Source organism: Carettochelys insculpta, chromosome 9 (assembly GCF_033958435.1).
Source record: "Carettochelys insculpta isolate YL-2023 chromosome 9, ASM3395843v1, whole genome shotgun sequence".
NCBI classification, from domain to species: domain Eukaryota; kingdom Metazoa; phylum Chordata; order Testudines; family Carettochelyidae; genus Carettochelys; species Carettochelys insculpta.
The window spans coordinates 46728816-46749902 of record NC_134145.1 but is presented as its reverse complement, the minus strand read 5'-3'; the positions used below and the strand labels follow the sequence as shown (position 1 = coordinate 46749902).

Genomic DNA, 21087 nt, shown 5'->3' with positions numbered 1-21087 from the left:
TGCAGGTTACATACGGGACACCTCTGGAGGCTAATAAGTTCGATTTTAAGACATGGCCCTTCTGCTATAGATTTTATTCAAACTTTTAAATTCGAAATTGATGCTATATCCAGCCAGTTTCAATGATGATGTATCGATATTAGTGCTCCCTATACCAAGCTAATTGCACTTTACAGTGAAGACCGTTATGTTGTAATATCAAGCTAACTGCTTTAAATTTGAATTTATCTCATAGCGTAGACAGCCTTTAATTAAAGACTAGTGAGGCAGATATACTCTATCTTACACAAATCAAAAAGGTAGTCCAGTAGCACTTTAAAGACTAACAAAATAATTTATTAGGTGATGAGCTTTCGTGGGACAGACCCACTTCTTCATACCATAGCCATACCAGAACAGACTTAATATTTAAGGCACAGGAGATCTTACACAGGAGATCAAATACATCAAACATAATGTACAAGAAAATTCAGAAAAGACAACTAAGTATAAGCAAATGCATATTCACCACCCTGTATCTGAAGATGTGGGGAGGGGGCTGATGGCTTGGGCGGGGGGGGGGATGTAAAACTGCTGTTAAAGGGAGCAGCATGGTGGGTGACTTAACACCCAGGAATGAGGGGTTTTGATAGGTGTTGAGACCACCCCCCATCTTATTCACAGAACAGGACTGGCTGTATCCATTCTTCCTCCCTATTCGGGTGGTAAATGTACCAGATTATTGTCTATATCTGCTGTGCACATTATACTTGCCACCCAACTGAGGGAGAGGGAGCTGGGAAGGAATTTTTCCCTTCCCACCAGACTTCCCCAGGTGCAGTTGGGATGTTTTTTGCCTTCCTCACAGCAGGTTCATGTGGCCCTTCATGCAGAACATGACACAACTCATTATTTAAGTGTATAGTGGGTGCACAGTTCAGGTACTCCACAAAAGAAGGCATACAGTAACTGATAAATGCCTTGGGGGTCTAGGGGAAAGGACTTAATGGAGAGATGGTCAACAATTGTATGATATGAGGGTAGCTGGGCAGTCCTATGATAGGTACAGCATGGAGCCAACCTCCATCATTATAGTCTTCCTTCTCCCTCCTCTAAGAGGTGGGTGGTTGGTAAGATCCTGGCAATGGATTTTTTGGAGGGATCTGAATGGATTTGGGGAGAGTTGGTTGAAGCCTCGTTGGGGATTGAAAGGTCCCTGCAATGGATCTGCTGTAGAAAAGGGAGGAGCTAGTAAAGGCACTCCCCTCAGTTAATTGCAGGATAAAACAAGGTAGGGTTATGTGGACTGTGTATGTTGTCTTCTACTCTAATAATAATAACCTCCAATAATAAGGTTGTGGCCTGATTAAATCAGTATCACGTCCTTTCCCCAGAATTTCCACACAGCACATCTGAAAACACAGCTTGTTTACCAAGAACATTTCTACTGTCATGGTGCCTTCAGTGTCTAAAGTCTGTCATTTCATTATCAATGGCAATCATTCTCTAAGCAACTTCATTATAATTATTCTCTATAGTATGCATGTTCCTAACAAAACTATTGACTAAATGCTCACCAATCCTTTCCCCATGAGCTAAAAAGATACCCCTATAAATATTCTTCCTTCTTGCATATATACCTAAGTATATGAAATGTAAAGGTTAGTTTGAAAACTACTCACTTCTATTAAGCTCAAGTGAACTCCAATTAGATATGGCATCGGTGCACTGAAATAAAAAAAATAAAAAATGTCATTTTTTCTTGAAATACATACCACCAATACCCTCAGCATCATGATATTACAAATCAAAATAGAAAGGCTTTACACAAAGCAGACAGTACTGCTTTACACCATTTAAAGCAGTACTGAGCATACATACTGTTAGTCTATAGGAAGCTATTCTGTTCTTAAATTTCCAAAAAAACAGATACTCTAGAACTCAAGACATGGAACCCAAGTATGGGAATTAGCACAGATAAAATCAGATGTGTAAGACTGGATGAGCAGTTTGGCTGGACACACCCTAGTCAGCCTGAATCAAATCTCTGTAACTTGGCTCGAACTTAACCTGAATACTGCTAATTAAGTTTCATCAGCCATACCTTAAAGTGCGGTAGAGCTAAGCTGAAGGAGATCACACTCCACTGCTATGTCTACACTACAGCGGTCCTTTGAAAGAAGATCTCTTCCAAAGATCTGCTCTGAAGAGCCCTTTGTGCAACCACACACAAAACAGTAGATCAAAAAAATCGATCCGCTCTTTCAACGAAGAGTGGCCACATCCCGGGCGCTCGTTCGAAATAATGGGCCAGGAAACACCACAGTTGAAAAATCTGGTGCCATGGAGGACTGCTCTTTTGGAAAAAAGGGCCCCAGTGGTGACTCAACACTTTTTTTTCCTGAAAGACACTTTCAGAAAAAGATGCTCTTCCTCATCCAGGAGCAGAAGAGGGATGGCAGAAAAAGTGCTGTGTTCTTCCAATTTAATATTGAAAGAACATATTTTGTGTGTAGACACTGTGGGACTTTTTGAAAAAGACCATCTATCTCAAAAAACTCGCTGGTGTAGATGTAGCCCATAAATTTGGCTCAAGAGGGAGATTTGCTGGAGGAAAGCTGATTTAAGGAGACTTTATCTGCCATTCTGGACAATGTGCTCTTCTTAGCTGGTGAAATGGGAATGATTACATTACTATATTGTATCATAAATTTCATAAAGATGTCATGCCAGTTTGGGTTTTTTATGCTTTGCAGCTGCAACCCAAGTCTTACGCCCTTTACGTTACCCCAGATCCCAGTACCCATCTTTGTTGTTTGGAGTTTTAAAATTGTATAATATTGAACTCTACTATATCAGTCTCTCATTCCACATAAGTCTGTTGTTTCAATGGTGAACTAAGACAAGAAATTATATGCTGAAAAACAACAAAAAGCAGAGCACAAAATGCTGCATCCAACTCAGGTGAAGCCAGCAGATTTAGAACTCAGAGTTCTGTACGGAGTGTGTAGTCAAGTTGATTCTGATATTTTTCCAATATTATCTTATTCAGTCTCACAAATAAACTACTTATAAAAATTGAATGCATACTAAGACTTAAAGGTTTAAGTTAAACTAATGTTATTACTGAGAATTAAAAGAGAGGAGCATCATTTAAAGAGTGCATATGATCTGTGATATTAATTAGTAACATTTTTAAATGTAATTTCCATAAGACTACAGCCATTGCTTGATATCAGGGAAAATATTGAAAAAACTAATGTTGTGGAGAAATTACTAGAGTCAGCTACACTAATAATACATCTGTAAAAACACAGCCATAAACTGGAAAAAATCAAAGAACCACCATACAAACACTGAACAGTGAGGTTACTACCAAAGGGGTTCAGCATAATAGCACATTAACCTAGATACATGGGGAGGGGAAAAAAAAAATAAAAAAATAAAAACTTGTCCATGGTAATTAGAGAATATTTGAAAAAATCAAGCTAGGGATGTACTTCAAATAATCACCTTTTCTGCATCAGCATATCATAAAATTTAAGGTTGCGATTTTTTTCCAAACTGATCATATTCTGTCAAATGTATTACCCAGCATATTTTCCAATGATACTGTGTGACACTTAAAATAGCCTCACCAGGGAAGCCCTACTCCAGTCACAGAGCTACACAAACTCCAGATTACAATGAGGTAATGATAAAAAATCTGAATTACTGGACAGAAAATAAAAATTCTTCTTAATCACTATTATACAGCTTGGGTCCAGAGCAAATGTTTCACAGATCATACCCTGCATACAAGATGACTTGTTTTTAACTTGAAATAAATAAGCATATACCACTTTCAGCATTGAATAAACAAGCCAAATGCGACTGTTGCATGTTCATCACAGACAAAAGTCATGGAATATTAAAATCTAGTTTTAGACACTAAAAACAACTTATCTAGGTAATTTCCTAAAATAATCACTTTGCTCGAAAGAACATGTAAATTAACTGGAAACTGACTTTAATAATCTCACGAAAACAGGCATAGGTGTATCCTAACAGCGAAAAGATCAAATCTCATAAAAAGACATTTTGCAACTGTTACTAGGATTTTCTAATCACATTTCTGTCTTAATGGAGCTTCAGTAAAACAGATTTTTTCTTCTTACATATACAAAACCTTCTTATTCTAACATTATTTGCCACGAAGTTTTCCTTTACAAAAATTAATCTTTATTCAAATGCAATCACCCCATCAAGGTCCAAATCTAATTTTAATAAAAATAATCTTGAAATCTGGTCACCTATTAGGTTGAATACAAGCATATCCTATTGCTTGCTGAAAAGTAGAGGAGAAAATTATTTGGTTTTCAAAATTTGGAACTCTTTTTTGTTTGTTCTGCAACCACATGAACTCCTAAGTGGATAAGACATTACTCATGTGTTTTCTACTAGATCTGAATGAACAAATTACTTTAACTGCCTTGTGCTTCACTGTCCTTGACCTTTAAATACAAGTAACTAATTATATTTTCTATTTTTTTAAGTACTTCAAATCCCATATTTATGGGAACAAGGTCAAGCAACTCTATCCGAGGAAAACTCTAATTTGTATATGTGGTTCATCACTACATGCCATGTGTGCATCTTCAGGGTTTTACAAGTCACCTTCACACTGCTCACCCTGGTGGTATCTCATTTCAGTTATGGAGGAAGACTTTGGTTTCAGACTGATTAAAGGGCAAGTTGTATGTTTTACTGCAGTTTAAATTCTATTGTGGAATGACAAGAGGCTTGTCCTCTGCAAACACCAATGGCATAGCATTACTACAAAATTTTTAGGCAAAAAAAAGGCTTTTTTCCCCCCTACATTGCTTCTCAAGAAATTTTAAGTTGGATTTATCAACTTCTAACTTCCAGAGAAAAGGAAGATACTTACCTTGTGCAGTAATGATGGCTCTTCAAGATGTATCCCCCTGTGAGTGCTTCTCCCTGGGTGCTGGTATGTACTCTTGCTGGCACGCGGAGATACTTCCATAGCTGTGGTTTCCCGTGCCATGAATATGCAGAAGTGCCTCCTCGTGCTCTCTGGTGTGCGTACGCACAGCCTCCTCCATTCCTTCTGTTCCTGACAAATAGAGAAGAATGCTCCAAAGCAAGGGAAGGAGGGAGGGAAGTGGAGCACCCACGGGGGCACACATCGTGAAGAAGCATCATTACTGCACAAGGTGAGCCACTTCCTCCTCTTCTTTGAGTAGCGTCCCCTTGGCGACCGTAAAGCAGTAGCAGCTGAATGGAGGTGGGTTGGAACTCAGTCACTACGACAGTAGACAATGCAGCTTGGAGCATTTGGATAGAAGATGAGATGCTAGACAAGAAAACATAGTACTGAGCAAACATGTTACTGGAAGACCATGTGGCCGCCTTACAAATGTCCATAAGTTCTTGAAAAAGGCTGTAGTGGAAGACATGACCCAGGTTCAGTGGGCCATGACAGCATCAAGCCACTCCCTACAATGAAGTGTATAACAAGCATGAACACAGGAGGAAACCCATGTAAAAAAGTCATTGGGATGCGATGGGAAAGCCTTTGGACTGCTTCACAAAGGATAAGAAAAGCTTGGGTGATTTGTGCCAGCTTCATATGGTCGCTGTAGAAGGCCAATGGCCAGCGGACGTCTCACGTGTGCCACGCTGCCAGAAAAAATGTAGGTAAGCGAATAGGTTCATTAATGTGAAATGGCGGTGTGTACCTGGACAGTGCTGAGGCTAAGGTCCAACTCACAAAGGTGCAGCAGGTAGTTTAAAAGGATGGGCAAAAGTGCGGTATGAGGAGGCATCCATCCAGTGAGAAAACCGCTGCCATTTATAAAGGTAAGACTTGCATGTAGATTCCCAACTATTGTTGATGAGGATACTCTTTTTACTCCCTCAGAGCATGTGGTTTTGACATTTTGGAGCCATGAAGGAACCATGCATAGAGATGCAGCTTGAGGGGATTGGGATGCAGAGTACAGCTTAAGTCCTGAGAAAGAAGATCCTTATCCATTAAGGAGCTGCTACTGACATCCAAAAGAGGTACGGGTGCCAAGTTTGTCTGGGCCACACTGGGGTTACTAGGATGAGGAGGATTCGGTCTTGTCCGACCTTCAGGAATATTCGTGGATCAGTGGGATTGGAGGGAATGCATTCAGTAGTAATATGTTCTAAGGGAGTGTCTCCTAAGAACTTTCTGGAAGAGTACTGGTGGCACTTCCTGTTGGTCCTGGCAGCAAATAGGTCTATGTGAGGGTGGCCACATAGTTGGAACAGGGCAACCATGTTGATCTCCCATTTGTGATGATTGGTGAACAAGTGGCTGAGAATATCGACCCTCATGTTGAGAACTACAGGGATATATGTGGCTACAGGACTGACCTGATGCCAAAAGCACCATGTCCACAGCCTTATGCCTTCTGCACTTAGAGACGAGGAATGAACTCCCCGTTGGCAGTTGGTGGTGCAGGTGGTGTTTTTGGTAAGAATATTGACCAACTTGCCAGTTGGAAGCCGCCAGAATTTTTTGCAGGCGTAGTGGACTGCTTGGAGATCCAGCAAGTTGATATGAAGCATTTGTTTGGTGAACAAACATCTGCCCTGCACTGTGTGAGAATGGAGGTGCGCCCCCCAACCAAGGGGAGAGGCATCCATGGTGAGAGATACCAACAATAGCAGTAGATGAAAGGGCATGCCAGCTAGGACATTCCACGAGCACATCCACCACTGAAAAGAAGCAAGAACATGTGGAGGGAGGCTACTGTCTTGGAGGGAGGGTCCCTGGCTGGCGCATAGCATGAGGCTAGCTACAAGTGGAGGCAGTGCATATAAAGCCTGGCTAGCTTGACCCCCTGAGTGGTGGCAGCCATATGGCCCAACAATACTAGGCCAGAATGCACTGTAGTGATGTAGTGATGGGTGATAGGCACCTGCCTGAATGAGATTGCACAGAGTGTGAAACCTTTAGATAGGCAAGGTGGCCGTGGTGGTGATGGTGTCTATGTGCACTCCCGTGAACTCCAGAGCCTGAGTGGGCTGGAGCGTAAATTTCTGTGTAACCGATATGGAAGCCCAGCCTGAGTAGGAGCACATGGTGATGTGCAACATGTGTTGTGCTTTGGGGAGCAACAGTCCCTTTATCAGCAGTCATCCAGGTAGGGGAAGATAATGACCCCCTGACGTTGAAGGTGAGCGGCCACCACCGCTGCTATGTGGAAAACACTCGTGGAGCTGTGGAAACACCAAATGGGAGGACCTGATATTGGTAGTGGGAACTTCCCACTGTGAAAGTGAGGAAGCGTTTGTGAGCTGGATGGATGGTGATATTGAAATATCCATCCTGTAGGTCAAGAGCTGAGAGTCAGCCGCTCTAGTAGAGGGCCAGAATAATGGTAGCAAGGGTCACCATTCTGAACTGTCTGTAAAAGACGTGCTTATTGTGCCATCTAAGATACAAAACAGGTCTCCATCCACCACTCTTCTTCTGAGTGAGGAAGTAAGTGGAGGAAGTAAGTGGAGTAAAACCCCTTGCCCCAGAATTGCTCGGGGACAGGCTCAACTATTCCCTAATGAAGAGGGTGCTCAAACTCCTGGTCAAGGAGATTTTCATGACAGGAGTCCGTGCAGAGGGATGGGGTAGAGAGATAGGCAGAGAGGCGTAGAAGTGAAGGGTATGGAGTAGTCTTGTGCCACCAATTCCAGCACCCATTTGTCTGTAGTGATGGCACTGCAATGGTGCAGAAATGGGTGGAGATGGTGGCAAACTGGTTGTGTATATGTGATCCCTGCTGAGAATGCTGGATTAGACTCTCAATCACACCCTCAAAATGCTGTTTGGAAGGCTGAGGGTGGGGCACAAAGGGTTTCTGGCCCTGGTGTGGTCAGAGCATCGATGCTGTGATGTCAGTTTTTGGCACGGTTCAGGCAAGTTTGTTGATAGGACTGTTGAAACTGGTTCTGAGGGTGCTTGTATTATGAGTAGTGAGCTAGCTTGACTGTAGGCATGTACATTTCAAGCATGCATAAAGTGTTTTGGGAGTCCTTCACTGAGTGAAGCATGGCATTGCTTTTGTCCACAAACAGATGTTGGCAGTCAAATAGTAGATTTTTTACCTTCTATTGCCATTCTTTGGGCACCCCCGTGCAAATAAACCATGACATGTGGTGCATAAGAAGTACCGATATAGTGACCTGTGCTGCCATGTTGTCGACATCTATGGCAGATTCCACAGCCACACTGGCAATCATGTGGCCTTCTTTGATGATGCCAGTTAATGCTTGGCGTTGATGCTCAGGCAGCACTGGGACCAACTCTTGGAGTTTGAAATACTTTTGAAAATCGTAGTCTGCCAGTATAGCTGTATAGTTCATGACATGGAGGAGGAGGGTGCCAGAGGAATAAACCTTCCAGACGATGATGTCCCACTTGTTTCTGGCCTTGTCTTGTGGGATTGAGCAGAATGACCTCATTTTGTTCCAGATTGCATCCATCACCAAAAGGGTTGGGGTGTGTGGATGGGTGAACAAGAATTCAGTGTCATTGGATAATACAAAGTACTTTTTGTCTGCTCACTTGCTAGTCAGAGTGGTGAATGCTGGGGTTTGCCACAGCACCATAGCTGGGTCCATGATAGCCTTGTCCATGGGCAATGCCACCCTAGAGGATGATGGGGGATGCACCGTACCCAAGAGCCAGTATTGTTTAACTGACACTTCTTGCATGTCCTTGTCTAATGATTGGGCCACCTGGCAATAAAGGTCTTGGAAAGACCTAGCATCATCCATTGAGGGGGGTGACAAGCTGAGCACCACAACATCCAGTGAGGAAGAAGGATGTAGCGGGGAGTCCTTTTCCCCTTCTGAAAATGAAACAGTGCTGTGGACAGTCGTGGTGAAGGTGGGCATGGTTCCAAGATCGCCAACAGTGCCAACTGAGTGTGCAGGTACCGTGATGGCCCATGCCAAGAAGGCCACTGCTGTTCCAGATGCAAATAATGAAAAAACCATGGAGGTGGTGGTGAAGGGTATGGCATGGTAGATGGCACAACAGGTGGGATATACTGCCAATGGTGCACTGGGCTCAAGTGCTGTGATGAAAACACGCTGACGCTGTCAGACTGTGCACCCAGTGTAGGAGGATTGAAGTCAGAGACAAAGGACGATGCCAACCGGTACAACAGGCACACAGAAGCAGGTGGCTTCGGTGATGAGCGGTGCCACGCCGGGCTCTTGTTCAGTTAGTGCCAATGTCGGCACCAGCCCCTTCGGCATTGAGTGTTTCAGCATGGAGGACATGACAGAGGCACCGTCCTTGTGCCCAGGCTGACCCGCATCCCCTTGCATTCATGAGTGGGGAGGCAGGTCTGGCCTGGTTTTGTGCAGTGTTACCAGTTCTGGAGAGCACAAATGGTACTACTTACACGCGAGCATTGTTGGTGTTGTTGTTGGCCTGCTACGTTTGGCCTTAGTGGTGCTGTCAGAGCCACCAAAATTGTTGGTGCCTAGGATGTTGATGTGGTATGTTTGAGTCTTGGCATGGAATGTGCCTGTTTGGATCTTGCCAGCAGGGTCAGTGCTGGAGAGCCTGAGGTGGTTCTCCTTCCTGGCATGGCCTGCACAGACAGTACCAGAGGCCAGGAAAGGGCAGAAAAAGGGTCCAGCACCTTAGCAGGAGACCATTTAGAGGATGGGGGCTGCTTAGAGTCCTCACACTTAGCCTTGTTCTAGGCAGTCTGCTTGTCCAGAGCCACTGGTTGTAGGGTCTTTCCCTATAAAATTGTCTTGAGTCTGTTGGCTTGGTCCCTATGAGTTCTGGCCATCAGGCTAGAGCATTGGACGCACGATTGTGTCTGGTGGCCTTTGCCAAGGCACTTTATGCAAGATGCATGGCCATCCAAAACAGGCATGGCGTCCTTGCATGTGGCACACTGCTTTAAGCCTGGGAAGCCCGGCATAGCAGTGATGCAGCACTCTAATCTAACACTACCCTAACTATTTTTCTTTCTTTCTTTTTTTTCTTACAAAAATGAAGAACGAGGGTAACTAACTTCAAGTAGGGAATGACTCAGCTAGAACTCGAAGCTAACTAAAAAACTCAAGACTCTTTCTCAGAAACCCATCTGCTCCATCTGCAGCTGAGGATGGTAGGGAAGGAACTGAAGTCTATGCCATATGCATTCCAGAGAGCACAAGGAGGTGCAGGAAACCACGGCTATCTCTGAGCGCCTGCGCAATGACACACTGACAACAAGAGTGGCGCACCCATCGGGACATTACTTGAAGAACTATATCTTTTACCTTTAAGAAATGAAACTTTGCAGACAGGGTCTCCTAATGGAAATATCTAAATATGCTAATATTCAAAATTGAAAACTTGTAAAAGTTGCTAAAGATGAATACAAAACCAAATGTTCAGGTACAGACAAAAATCAGAAAGGGTAGGGAAGAACGTGAGACCAAAAAGGCAATAGAAGAGAGTCTATAAATCCATTAGGTGCAAGAGAAAGATGAAGGAAAATGTTCCACTATTTAGAGCTAACAACAGATGACATCAAGAAGGCTGAAAAGTTTAATTCCTATTTTGCATGCCAGATTCTTAACACAATTATCATTAACCAAAAGGAGGAAGGCACATACAGTAGAAAAAAAGAAAAGAGAAGTTAAAGTATATTTAGCCTTTGTCTATACTACAGCATAAAGTTGATTTTAAGGCATTTTACCCAATTTTATAATGTGAATGTCTTCACTGCAAATACCATTAGGTTGATTTTAAGGGGCACTAAAGTCAACTTGCTTGCCCTAACCTTCTCAGGTGGCATAATGCCAAGTTCAAATTTAAAAGGTCGAATCACTGCCAGTGTAGAAACAATGTTATTTTAAATTGATTTTATTGGCCTCCAGAGGTATCCCACAATTCCCCAAATGTGTCTGTTCTGACCGCTTTCACCTCTGCTGCTCTCGAGATGTACAGGAAGTAGGTAACAAGAAGCCTGGGAATTTGAATTCATTTTTTTTCTGACCAGCATGTCTAACAGACCTCAGGAGCACACCTCAGGAGCGATCTTATCTAGCCATGAGTTCTCCAGGTCGCAAAAGAGCCTCAGCCTAGAGCCATCAGGAGATCCACGATCTCATTTCTGAGGGGTGGGAGGAAAGGAATCAGTGCTGAGTAAACTGTGAACCAGCAAAAGAAATACAGACATTCATGGGAATATTTCCCAGGGCATGCTGGAGAAAGGTTACACTAGGGATGCTCAGCACATACCAGATGAAAATGAAGCCCCACCACCACCATGTAACTAACCTCCTCCCTTACCCCATGTAGCTGTCGGGCCTGTATGGATCCTGCTTCCCAACACCGGCATGTCCTGACCAGCACAGGATTTCAGTCCTTGAAAAGGTTTCTTCTGTGCACACGATTTACCAGGAGAGGTCCAGAACTTGTTTTGTGAGTTCTACATTTTATGGGATTGCTGCTGTGCGGCTGGCAGGCTATCCCCCTCCCCCACCATCATGTGGCTGCTGGGCTGTGTGGACCCTGTTTCCCAACACCTGCATGTCCTGACTCATGTGGGGTTTCAGCACTTAAGGCTTTTTTTTTTTTCCCCTGCATGGGACTTACAGGAGAGGCTGAGAAACTTGTTTTGTGCGCTCTACATTTTATGGGGCTGCTCCCCCTCAAGCCACAATGTGGCTAGCAGGCTAGCTCCTCCCCCCACCATGAGGCTTTTACATTTTAAAGCTGTCCCTGCTGGAACTGCAGATTGCCAGTGCCACAGAATGCACAATCATACTGCCTCCTCACCACGTTTCCTGGCCTCCCCTCGTAGGGGGCCCAGAATATGGGGGCGGGGGGGGCAAGGAAGAGGCAGAAAGCAGGCAAGCAGAATGCGGGGGAGGAGGCGGGAAGCGACCAAACAGGGAGTCAAGGACAGCCTCTTCCCCTACATACAAAAAATACCATTCTGAAAATGACAGTGCCATTTATTGCTTAAAATGGGGTAGGGTGCAGTTGCAGGTGCTTTCATAAAGGTCAGACACTTATCAGTGGGGGCGGGGAGAGTCATAACAGCGCAATGCAGCAGATTCATGTGGCTGTTTGCTCATTCATGAAGCTATTTTTAAAGGTTCCCTGATTTGCACTGCATCTGTCTGTACTTTGCTAATTGTTCTTGTGTCTGGCTGTTCATAACTCTGTCCAAGACATCTGCCTCTGTCCTCCCCTGCATTCAATATTTTCTAAAGAGCGTTGTCTTCTGTCCCTCTTTAAAAAGTAACCCCAACAGGTTCTTTGGTTAAAGCAAGTTTCCTAAACTCTCCCTTCCCAAAGCCTGTGGCTTGAGGGATGATTTCCTATGGAACTCCTTCCCTCTTCCATGCAGACAGTTGAGTTAGTGCATCTTTACCACAAGAGGAAAGGGAATCCCTGCTATTTGCAGGCAAAATAATTCTTGAGTGGGGTGAACAGGTGCCAGATGACAAACTCTCGACAATATTTCCTCAGCTTTACTATCCTCTATTATTTCCTCAACTTTGCTAGTATGCTTCTGAGAGGCTACATGCCTCATGTTGGAGACTTCAGCGTAATGGACCAGAAAGCCAGAGCTGTCAAGGTTTCTACTTTCCTCAACTGTACTATCCCCTACTACTTCCTCAACTTTGCCACCCCCTGAGAGTCTGGCAGCAGAGAGCCCTGGAACCAGGCTGGAGAAGGAGAACAGGAGGGCCAAGGAGGAGCTGTTCCCATAGGAGCCACTGTAGGAGCCACCAAAGGAGTGTGGACAATGACTGGCTTAGTGCATGTAGTCTTGTGAAGTGAGTGAGGAAAGTGAGTGCAGTACCAGGATAAAGGGTGCTGAGAACTGCACCAGTGCTGAAGAGCAACGTCGAGAGGTAGTCCAGTGCTGGGAGCAATATCCATGCCAAGATCAGTGCTGAGAAGCATTTTGGTGTGGAGAATGGGATTGGCGCCAAGATGGAGACCTGCGTTGAGACTGAGATCCATGCAAGGAGTGGGAATACTGAGGAGTTGAGGTTGTTGGCACCACAAAAGATCGAGGCTGAGAATCTGACCCACGAGGGTCTTTATGAGCAGAGCCAGACTGGTGAGGGGTGTGGGACCATGTCCCTGAACTGAAAGAGGTAGACACACCAGCTGCACTGACTGGACTCTGCAGTTTGAAGATGAGCATCAAAGAGATGGAATTGGGACAGGTAAGGCATGGTGCCAAGTGTCAGAATGAGAGGCAGCGTGCCAAAGATCCGAAATCGGAGGAGCCTGCAGAGGAGGCCCTGGATGGAGAATGGGCCGTCATTGAAGGAGATGGCGAAGAAGGCCACAAAGGCATCCAGCACCACGAGTCAGAAGAGCGATGGCTTGGGCGGCCGTGCCAGGACTCGTGGCAGGCCTGAGTCGTCAGGCAACACCACTTGGCCAGGTATATGCAGAAGCAAAGTGGACATATGTCGAGGAGTAGGGACTTCTTATGCAAATCCATTTTTATTTTTAGGTCATTCAAGATCTCTTGATTATGCCAAATTGGTCTCTTGCGACACTTCCTATCTTTCCTATGCAGAGGAATAGTTTGTTCTTGTGCCCATAGCAATGTCGCTTTGAAAAACTTCTGTCTTCAACTGTTTTTCCTTGTAGTCTTGCTTTTCATGGGACCTTACCTGCTAGCTCTGAGTTTATTGAAGTCTGCCTTCTAGAAAGCCGCTGTCTTTATTTTGCTGTTCTCCCTTCTACCATGCCTTAGATTCACAACCTCTATCATTTCATGGACACTTTCACCCAAGCTGCTTGACACTTTCAAAGTTTCAACCAGTTTCTCCCTATTTGTTAAAATCAACTCTAAAACAGCTTCCCCACAGAGTTGCTTTCTCCACCTTATGAAATAAAAATTGTGTCCAAAGCATTTCAAGAATTTGTTGGATAATCTGTGTCTTGATGTGTTCTCTTCCCAACTAATATTTTAAAACAGCCAAACCTCTCCGGTCAAACAAGTTTTGTGACAAGCAGCTAATACCTCAGTTTCTTGAATTAAGTTTCATGTTACAGTAATGTTGTGACAATCTGAATAAGTCTATGAGAGATATCATAATAATGTCCAAGTTAAATAATATTAGTGCAATCTATGGTTCTGATAAGACATCACAAGATAAAAAAAAACAATGATAATGCTGTAAAAATAAAATTTTAATGTCAACACAATCACAACATGATGACTAATGAAAAAAGTCTACAAAGGTAATTGTACTCATTTTGAATCGTGGCAGCTCCTTTAAATTGCTCTCATTATAGTTAGGCACTGAATTCATTCAGCATGGTCTAAAATCTAATCAGTGTTCCTTACCACTGGGTCATATTACTCACCTAAGGGGAAATTATTTATTTTGGTAATCAGAGCCAAGTACCTATGGAAGGAGAAATAGCTCTTTTTGTAACAGTGCAATCTGCCTGAAAAGAATACAGCCCCAATTTGGAAATGCTCAAATAGGAAAAAAATACATATGCAACAAGCTGAGTAAAAAAAATTGAATTATAATTGCTGTCGTAATTTCCCCTACCATACTGTGTTTTTGTGACTTTTATCTTGCAACGTACGTTTTTCTTCTATAGTACTAAAGAAAAACATAAAATTATATAAACAAGTCTTACAATTTAGAAACTTCTTCCTTCTTTAGTGAGTGAATCAAATGTTGGGTCAATGTCGCTAAGACTTAGAATCTCAGCTATTAATACGACAGCAGGACCCTCCGCTACAGAGGGTGAGAAATAAAAAGTCTGTGATACAAGATAAATATCCTTGGGTACCAGGTGAAGAAAATGGTGGATTCAAATTCAGAAATCTGTGGTCTTTCTGAAAAGAACAGAGATGGATGGAACTGGAAAAGAGTTGGGAGTTTTGATGTTAAGTTCAAATGACACAAAAACTAAAAGAACTGTGTCCACGCTACATCACTGTTTTGATGCTTTCCCTCTAGGCATTGAGCAAATGCAGACAGGAATGTGATTTCTTCAAAAGAAATGTATCATTTCAAATGAACGGCTTGGGTGTGCTTTGAAAGAAAATAAAAGATAAAAAAGCATTTATAAATAAAGATGCTACCATGGAGAGAAAAAACAAACCACAAAGATTAACCATCTGTTCAAGAAAAGGTTACCAAGAAGTCTTAAGTAAATATATTTAGAACTTCTCTGGACACCAAGAAGATACTGGTGAACTGAACAAAAACCAGTGAAACAAACACCAATACTCATAGGGCTCGTCTACACTTGGCCCCAACTTGGAAAGGGGCATGGTAACCAGGGTGATGGGAGATCATTAATGGAGTGCTACGGTGAATATGCAGCACTTCATTAGGCTAATTCTCCTCCACAGCAACTTCGAAGTATCAAGTTTCAAAGTGCTGGCATATGGGTGTAGCTACTTTGAAGTGCCTTTACTCCTCAAATTTGATAGTTTGAAGTTGCCGCAGGGGAAAATTAGCCTAATGAAGTACTGCATATTCACTGCAGCACTTCATTAATAATCTCCCATCACCCTGATTATCATGCCCCTTTGAAGCTGGGGGCAAGTGTAGACCCAGCCATAATGTTCCATAGAAAATCCAGCAGCCTACCAAACATATATACTTCATTTCAACTGTGTGGAAACATTAACCAAAAACAAAAAAGGCAGTTGTTGTTAAAGCACTCAGCAGGCCTGGGTTCTATTTCTGGCTCTATTATATACTTCATACCTGATGTTGGACAAGTTACTCTACATCTCTGGGATACAGTTCCGTATCTGTAAAATGGGCACAATAATTCTTTCTTCCATTCTTTTCTGAATTGATGATTTCAAATACATGCTCCTTTGTGCACGTACCAATTCTTGATATGAATATGTGTGGTGACTAACCAAAAGGGGCCTGTGTTTTAGTTGCATCAGTATGTACTATGGTAATACAAATTAGTGAATAATAAATCACTTCTATTCCTACGTCTTAAAGCCCCAGTCATTTTGAATGATAAATTACATCTGAGAATACCTTGACAATCCTAATACTTCATGGCCACTAAGTATGTATAACTGCAGACATTTTCTGTTGAACGGGTGTGAAAAGCGACCACAGAAACCAAGAGCACAATTTTCAGTTCTAATTTGCCATTAATATGTTATTAGTAAAGAGCAGATTGATATAATTCTTTAACAGCAGTATCTGATGACAAAAATTCTGCCCCCCCCCAAAGATAATGGGATACCCAAAAACAGGCTAAAAGTTACTTGGGGGACTTCTGGAGGGTGTTGAGATGTTGACTGGGCTTCAAACAATTCTAATGGAATGCAAATATTAAAAATGACATATAGTTAATAACTCTATGTCCAATATTTTTGCTCTCAAACCAAATTTTTAGCCTACAATTCCAAAAAACATATTTAAATAAAATTAAAACAACTTCACATAAATGAAATCCATTAGACTCTCATTAAAATTACTGTATGCATTCTCTACTGGGAAAATATAAACAGCTTTTGTAACCTGTTTCCAAATGTTATATTGTTATTACTAAATACAGGGGTCAGCAACCTTTCCAAAGTGGAGTGCTGAAATTTGACCTTTTGACCTTTTTGTACGCTCTGAGTGCTGGTGATACTTTTAAAGTCACTAACAGTCCTACTTACAACTGCTTTATTAATAAGTTAAGACGCAGAACTTCAGCATTTAGGTAGTGGTTGGTAGCATTAGCTGGTCTTTTGTTAATTCACAAGCGGCATGGCTTTGATCAAACTCCCAGCTTCATTAGGGAGGAGGGGCAGGACTGAGCACATGCCTCACATACTGATGAAAATTGGCTTGCATACCAACCTTGGCACCCGTGCTGGGGGTTGCTGACCCCTGACTTCATATTACAGTTTAAGGTCATAATACAGGAAAGCACTTAAGCACATGCTTAAGTTCATCTCTGTTCCTGCTTAAATGCTGAATTGGGGGCATGCATCATTATTAGCATATTCATTCACATAATTTATTCATGTTTTCATGATTAAGCTAGGCATTACCATGACTATCTCAGAAATGAACATAAGATATTAGCTATCTTACCAGCAGTAGTCCAGCAGGTGTGGAGGAAGCACTGGGATGTATATGTGTTGCCAATACATTGGATATAACAATGCAGCTGACCCATGAACACAAGCAGTTAACTAAAAATAAAAATATATACACAGAATTGACAACAAAAATAATTAACACAAAGTACAAAATTAAAAAAGAAATGCTTGTGTCTTTAAAGTCTCAATTGCATGAAAAAATGTTTAAATGTAGCATTCTTAACATTATTTTCAATTGTCAAAATGTCAAAGTTTAGGGCCAGAAAAGAGATCAAGATAACCTAACCTAACCTGACCTCCTACATATCACACAGGCCACCAACGCCACCCAGCACCCACACACTAAATCCAACAAAGACCATTACAGAAAAGTATTATAAACCATCATCACCTCTAGGCACACAGGCACATAGAATTTAAGGCCAGAAGAGACAGGAGGGATCACCTAGTGTGATCTATTAGGCTACGTCTACACGTGCACGCTACATCGAAATAGCTGCAGGGCAGGGAGGGGTCCTCAGTGATTGTCACCACGTGAGTGAGCAAGGCAGGAAGAACTGGGCTGGGAACAGAATGGGGAAGCCAGGACAGGAAGAGATGAAGGGAGATGAGCTCTGGGGTAGAACTGAGCAAGGGACTGCGAGGAACCAAGGTCCAAATGGGGCAGAGGAACTGGGCTGGGAAGGAAAAAGAGCAGAGTGGTGGGGGCAGAGGTAGGCAGTGACAGCTAGGAGAGAGAAGTCAAGCAGAGGGCACAGGACCACTGAAGGGGGCAAATGTGGGTCAGAGGGGCAGAAAAGGGAAGCAGCTATGGTAAGCTCAGGAATGCTTGGGAGGGAGGGTAGAGCTGTGCAGGATGGTTGGGTGTAGCAGGGGGTAGGGAGGCAGGGGATAGAGTTGCGACCAAACTGGAAGTCCTCTGATTGAGGGGTGACAGTGGGGTTTCCCTGGGCAGAGGGTGGCTTGTGGCTGTCCAAGGGAGGGGGCTGGGGGCCCATTGACTGTACTGTCCTGGGTGCTAGAATTCGTGTCAGTGGGCCGTATCATGAACATCTGGGACTCAGGCTGAATCTACTCTACGAGATAAAATCGCAGCCTGAGGTGAATTATAGTCCATTCATGATAGAAGGAGCATAAGTAATTTTAAAACCATATTCCTCGGCGTTCAACTAAATTCTTCTTTGTCTTTTGCTATCCTCATCTCTAAACAGCAAAAAAGAATCCAATAAACCAAGATATTCCAAACTATATCAGAGAAGCCTTTTCAAATAACACCTCCCAAAAACATATGGTTAGGGACAGGACAAAAGTTGAAAATAAATGCTGTCCTGAACAATATGTGAACAACCTCTTGTTTGAGGCAAGTTATCTCCTTAGTCTCCTGTAATGAGATATTTATCTCTACTCATCATGGTCTGAATAGTCCAGTTTGCTTCATCACTCATGAGATTCTGTCTTGTGGGCTGTATGACATAGATCCTTAACTGAAGAACTTCTCTCTACACATTATTGTGAGCAATACCACATGAAAAAACAAAATCTGGATTTGCTCTACCATACATATCCCACCCATCATGGAAGGAGAAAAAAACTGAACTGAATCTGGTTGATTTTACTAGTAGGTAAAAGGGGTAGAAAATTGCATAAAATAGGTAGAAAATCTCAACACTGTTTCCTAACAGAGATAGCCCAGATCCAGAACATGAGACACCATCAGGAATACAATCTCACTGGACTGTAGTTCTCAGATGTTATGATGGAGTAAAAAAAAAAAAAAAAAAAAAAATGGGGGACAGGGGGAAAAACCTCTCTTATGCACAGGATTTCAGAAACCCAGCCATATGATACAATTCAAAATTTTATATCTTTATTTCCACTGCTGGGGCTACAGTTGCATACTCTCACACTTGATTTGCCACAGATACTCTGGTCATGATCTATGGTAACAACACAGACAGAAGGAAGCCACCTTTTTATTGGAGAAGAAAAAAAGATGGTTATAATGCTTTATTCGGTCATCAATAAAGTGATTATCCAATATCGACTTAATTAATACTGGTCTTTATTAAGCATGAACACTACTGTAGAAAATGAAAGAGATGAAAAATATGAATTCTGTCAGAACAGAGATGAAATGGTATGGGTTTTATATGGGAAATTTCTTCATGAAACAAAGCAGAAATTAAAGCTTTATCACATTGGGCATCGTGGACAGTTATGCTTGTTTATACAGATTATAGAACAATTGTTCTATATACACTTTTATAATAAAAATGGTAAAATAATTATAAGGGCATGTGGGCAGAAATCACAATTTCACTTTGTGCAGCACAGTTTGCTCATCGCTCAGATTAATATAATATGATTAAATATAGAAAAAAAAGAGGGTCTGAAAGCTCCTGAGGGATATCATTAGGGCAAATTGCCAAAGAATGAAACATGAGCCAGTCAGGAGAGTCTGCAAACTGCAGTAATACCAAGGGACTTGAATGTTCGACAGTTGGAGCTTCAGTAATGTGTGAACTGCAGGTTACTGTATCAAGAGAGTCTGTTCACTGACACACAGCATGTCACTATTGACCAACGAACTGCCCAAGCTTGACAGCTATACTACAAGAAGCCAAGTATATCATAATTCCATATTTAAACTGTTAATTTTAGATTAACATTTTGTTTCTCAGCTTTACGTCAAACAACTACAGTTGTGCTGTTTTGGCATTAATGTCCAATTTAATAGTTACTGCTTACAAAAACTATTAGAAATTTATCTTTTGGCAAATTAAGACTCTTCCTTTTTCTCTTGCATTTAATATTTCCTATTGGTTTTATCTAGGACAGCTCTAATTAATATACTTAAATAAACTTTAATTTATATTCTTCAAGGTATTCAAGACATTCTATACTATATTTAAGTATTTTATATAAAACAGATGTGGATTCACAGATTAAAATATTTACTATGTTGTATTTTGTACTTTAAGTCAAACCGCCCACATAAAAATTGCTGTTACAGGCATTTCAATCGCAGACTGAAAGAAAGCAAAATGCTACTTCAAACAATCCCAAAATTTAGATAAAGGGTTTTTCCTACAAAGATCTTTTTATCTAGTTAATGAATTTGTGTTATCCAGTATTCTAAAACTGTCTAGTTTATAGTTACATGCACACACACGCAAAAGATACATGCCCACAAGCTTAGCAAAAAACTGAAAAGCATGCATGATGTTTTGGTCCATGCTCATTACAAAAGCAATCTAGAAAATGAATAATTAGACTTGGCCAAGATATTTGAAGTCGTGCCTCACCAATCTGATCAGCTTCTATGACGAGGTAACAAGCTCTGTGGACGTGATATACCTTGACTTCAGCAAGGTTTTTGATACGGTTTCCTGCAACATTCTTGTCCATAAGTTAAGGAAATATGGATTGGATCCTTGGACTATAAGATGGATAGAAAGCTGGCTTGATGGTCGGGCCCAACGGATAGTGGTCAATGGCTCAATATCTGGATAGCGGTCTGTTTCAAGTGGAGTGCCGCAAGACTCGGTTCTGGGGCCAGTGTTATTCAACATCTTTATTAATGACCTGGATGAGGGACTGGGTTGCACCCCCAGCAAGTTTGCAGATGACACAAAACTAGGGGGAGAGGTAGATAGAGAATCCAGAGGGACCTGGATAAATTGGAGGACTGGGCCAAAAGAAATCTGATGCGGTTCAATAAGGAGAAGTGTAGAGTCCTGCACCTGGGGCGGAAGAATCCCAAACATTGTTACAGGCTGGGGACCAACTGGCTTAGCAGCAGTACGATGGAAAGGGACCTAGGGGTATGGTGGATGAAAGGCTGGATATGAGTAAACATTGTGCCCTTGTAGCCAAGAAAGCTAGCAGCATACTGGGGTGCATTAGGAGGAGCATTTCGAGCAGATCTAGGGAAGTAGTTATTCCTCTTTATTCGGCACTGGTGAGGCCACATCTGGAATATTGTGTC

At 42.3% G+C, this 21087-nt stretch overlaps 1 protein-coding gene across 3 annotated transcripts in view; it reads right to left on the bottom strand.

The window, feature by feature from the left end:
• The window catches only part of DENND1B (DENN domain containing 1B), a 297081-nt gene that overhangs the window by 89307 nt on the left and 186687 nt on the right, over positions 1-21087 (bottom strand). For all 3 annotated transcript variants that reach the window (XM_075002439.1, XM_075002440.1, XM_075002441.1), the window contains 2 exons: positions 17092-17192; positions 1662-1707 (listed from right to left, as the gene is read on the bottom strand). In XM_075002439.1, coding sequence (XP_074858540.1) covers positions 1662-1707; positions 17092-17192 — 147 coding nt within the window. The remainder of the gene's footprint in view (positions 1-1661; positions 1708-17091; positions 17193-21087) is intronic.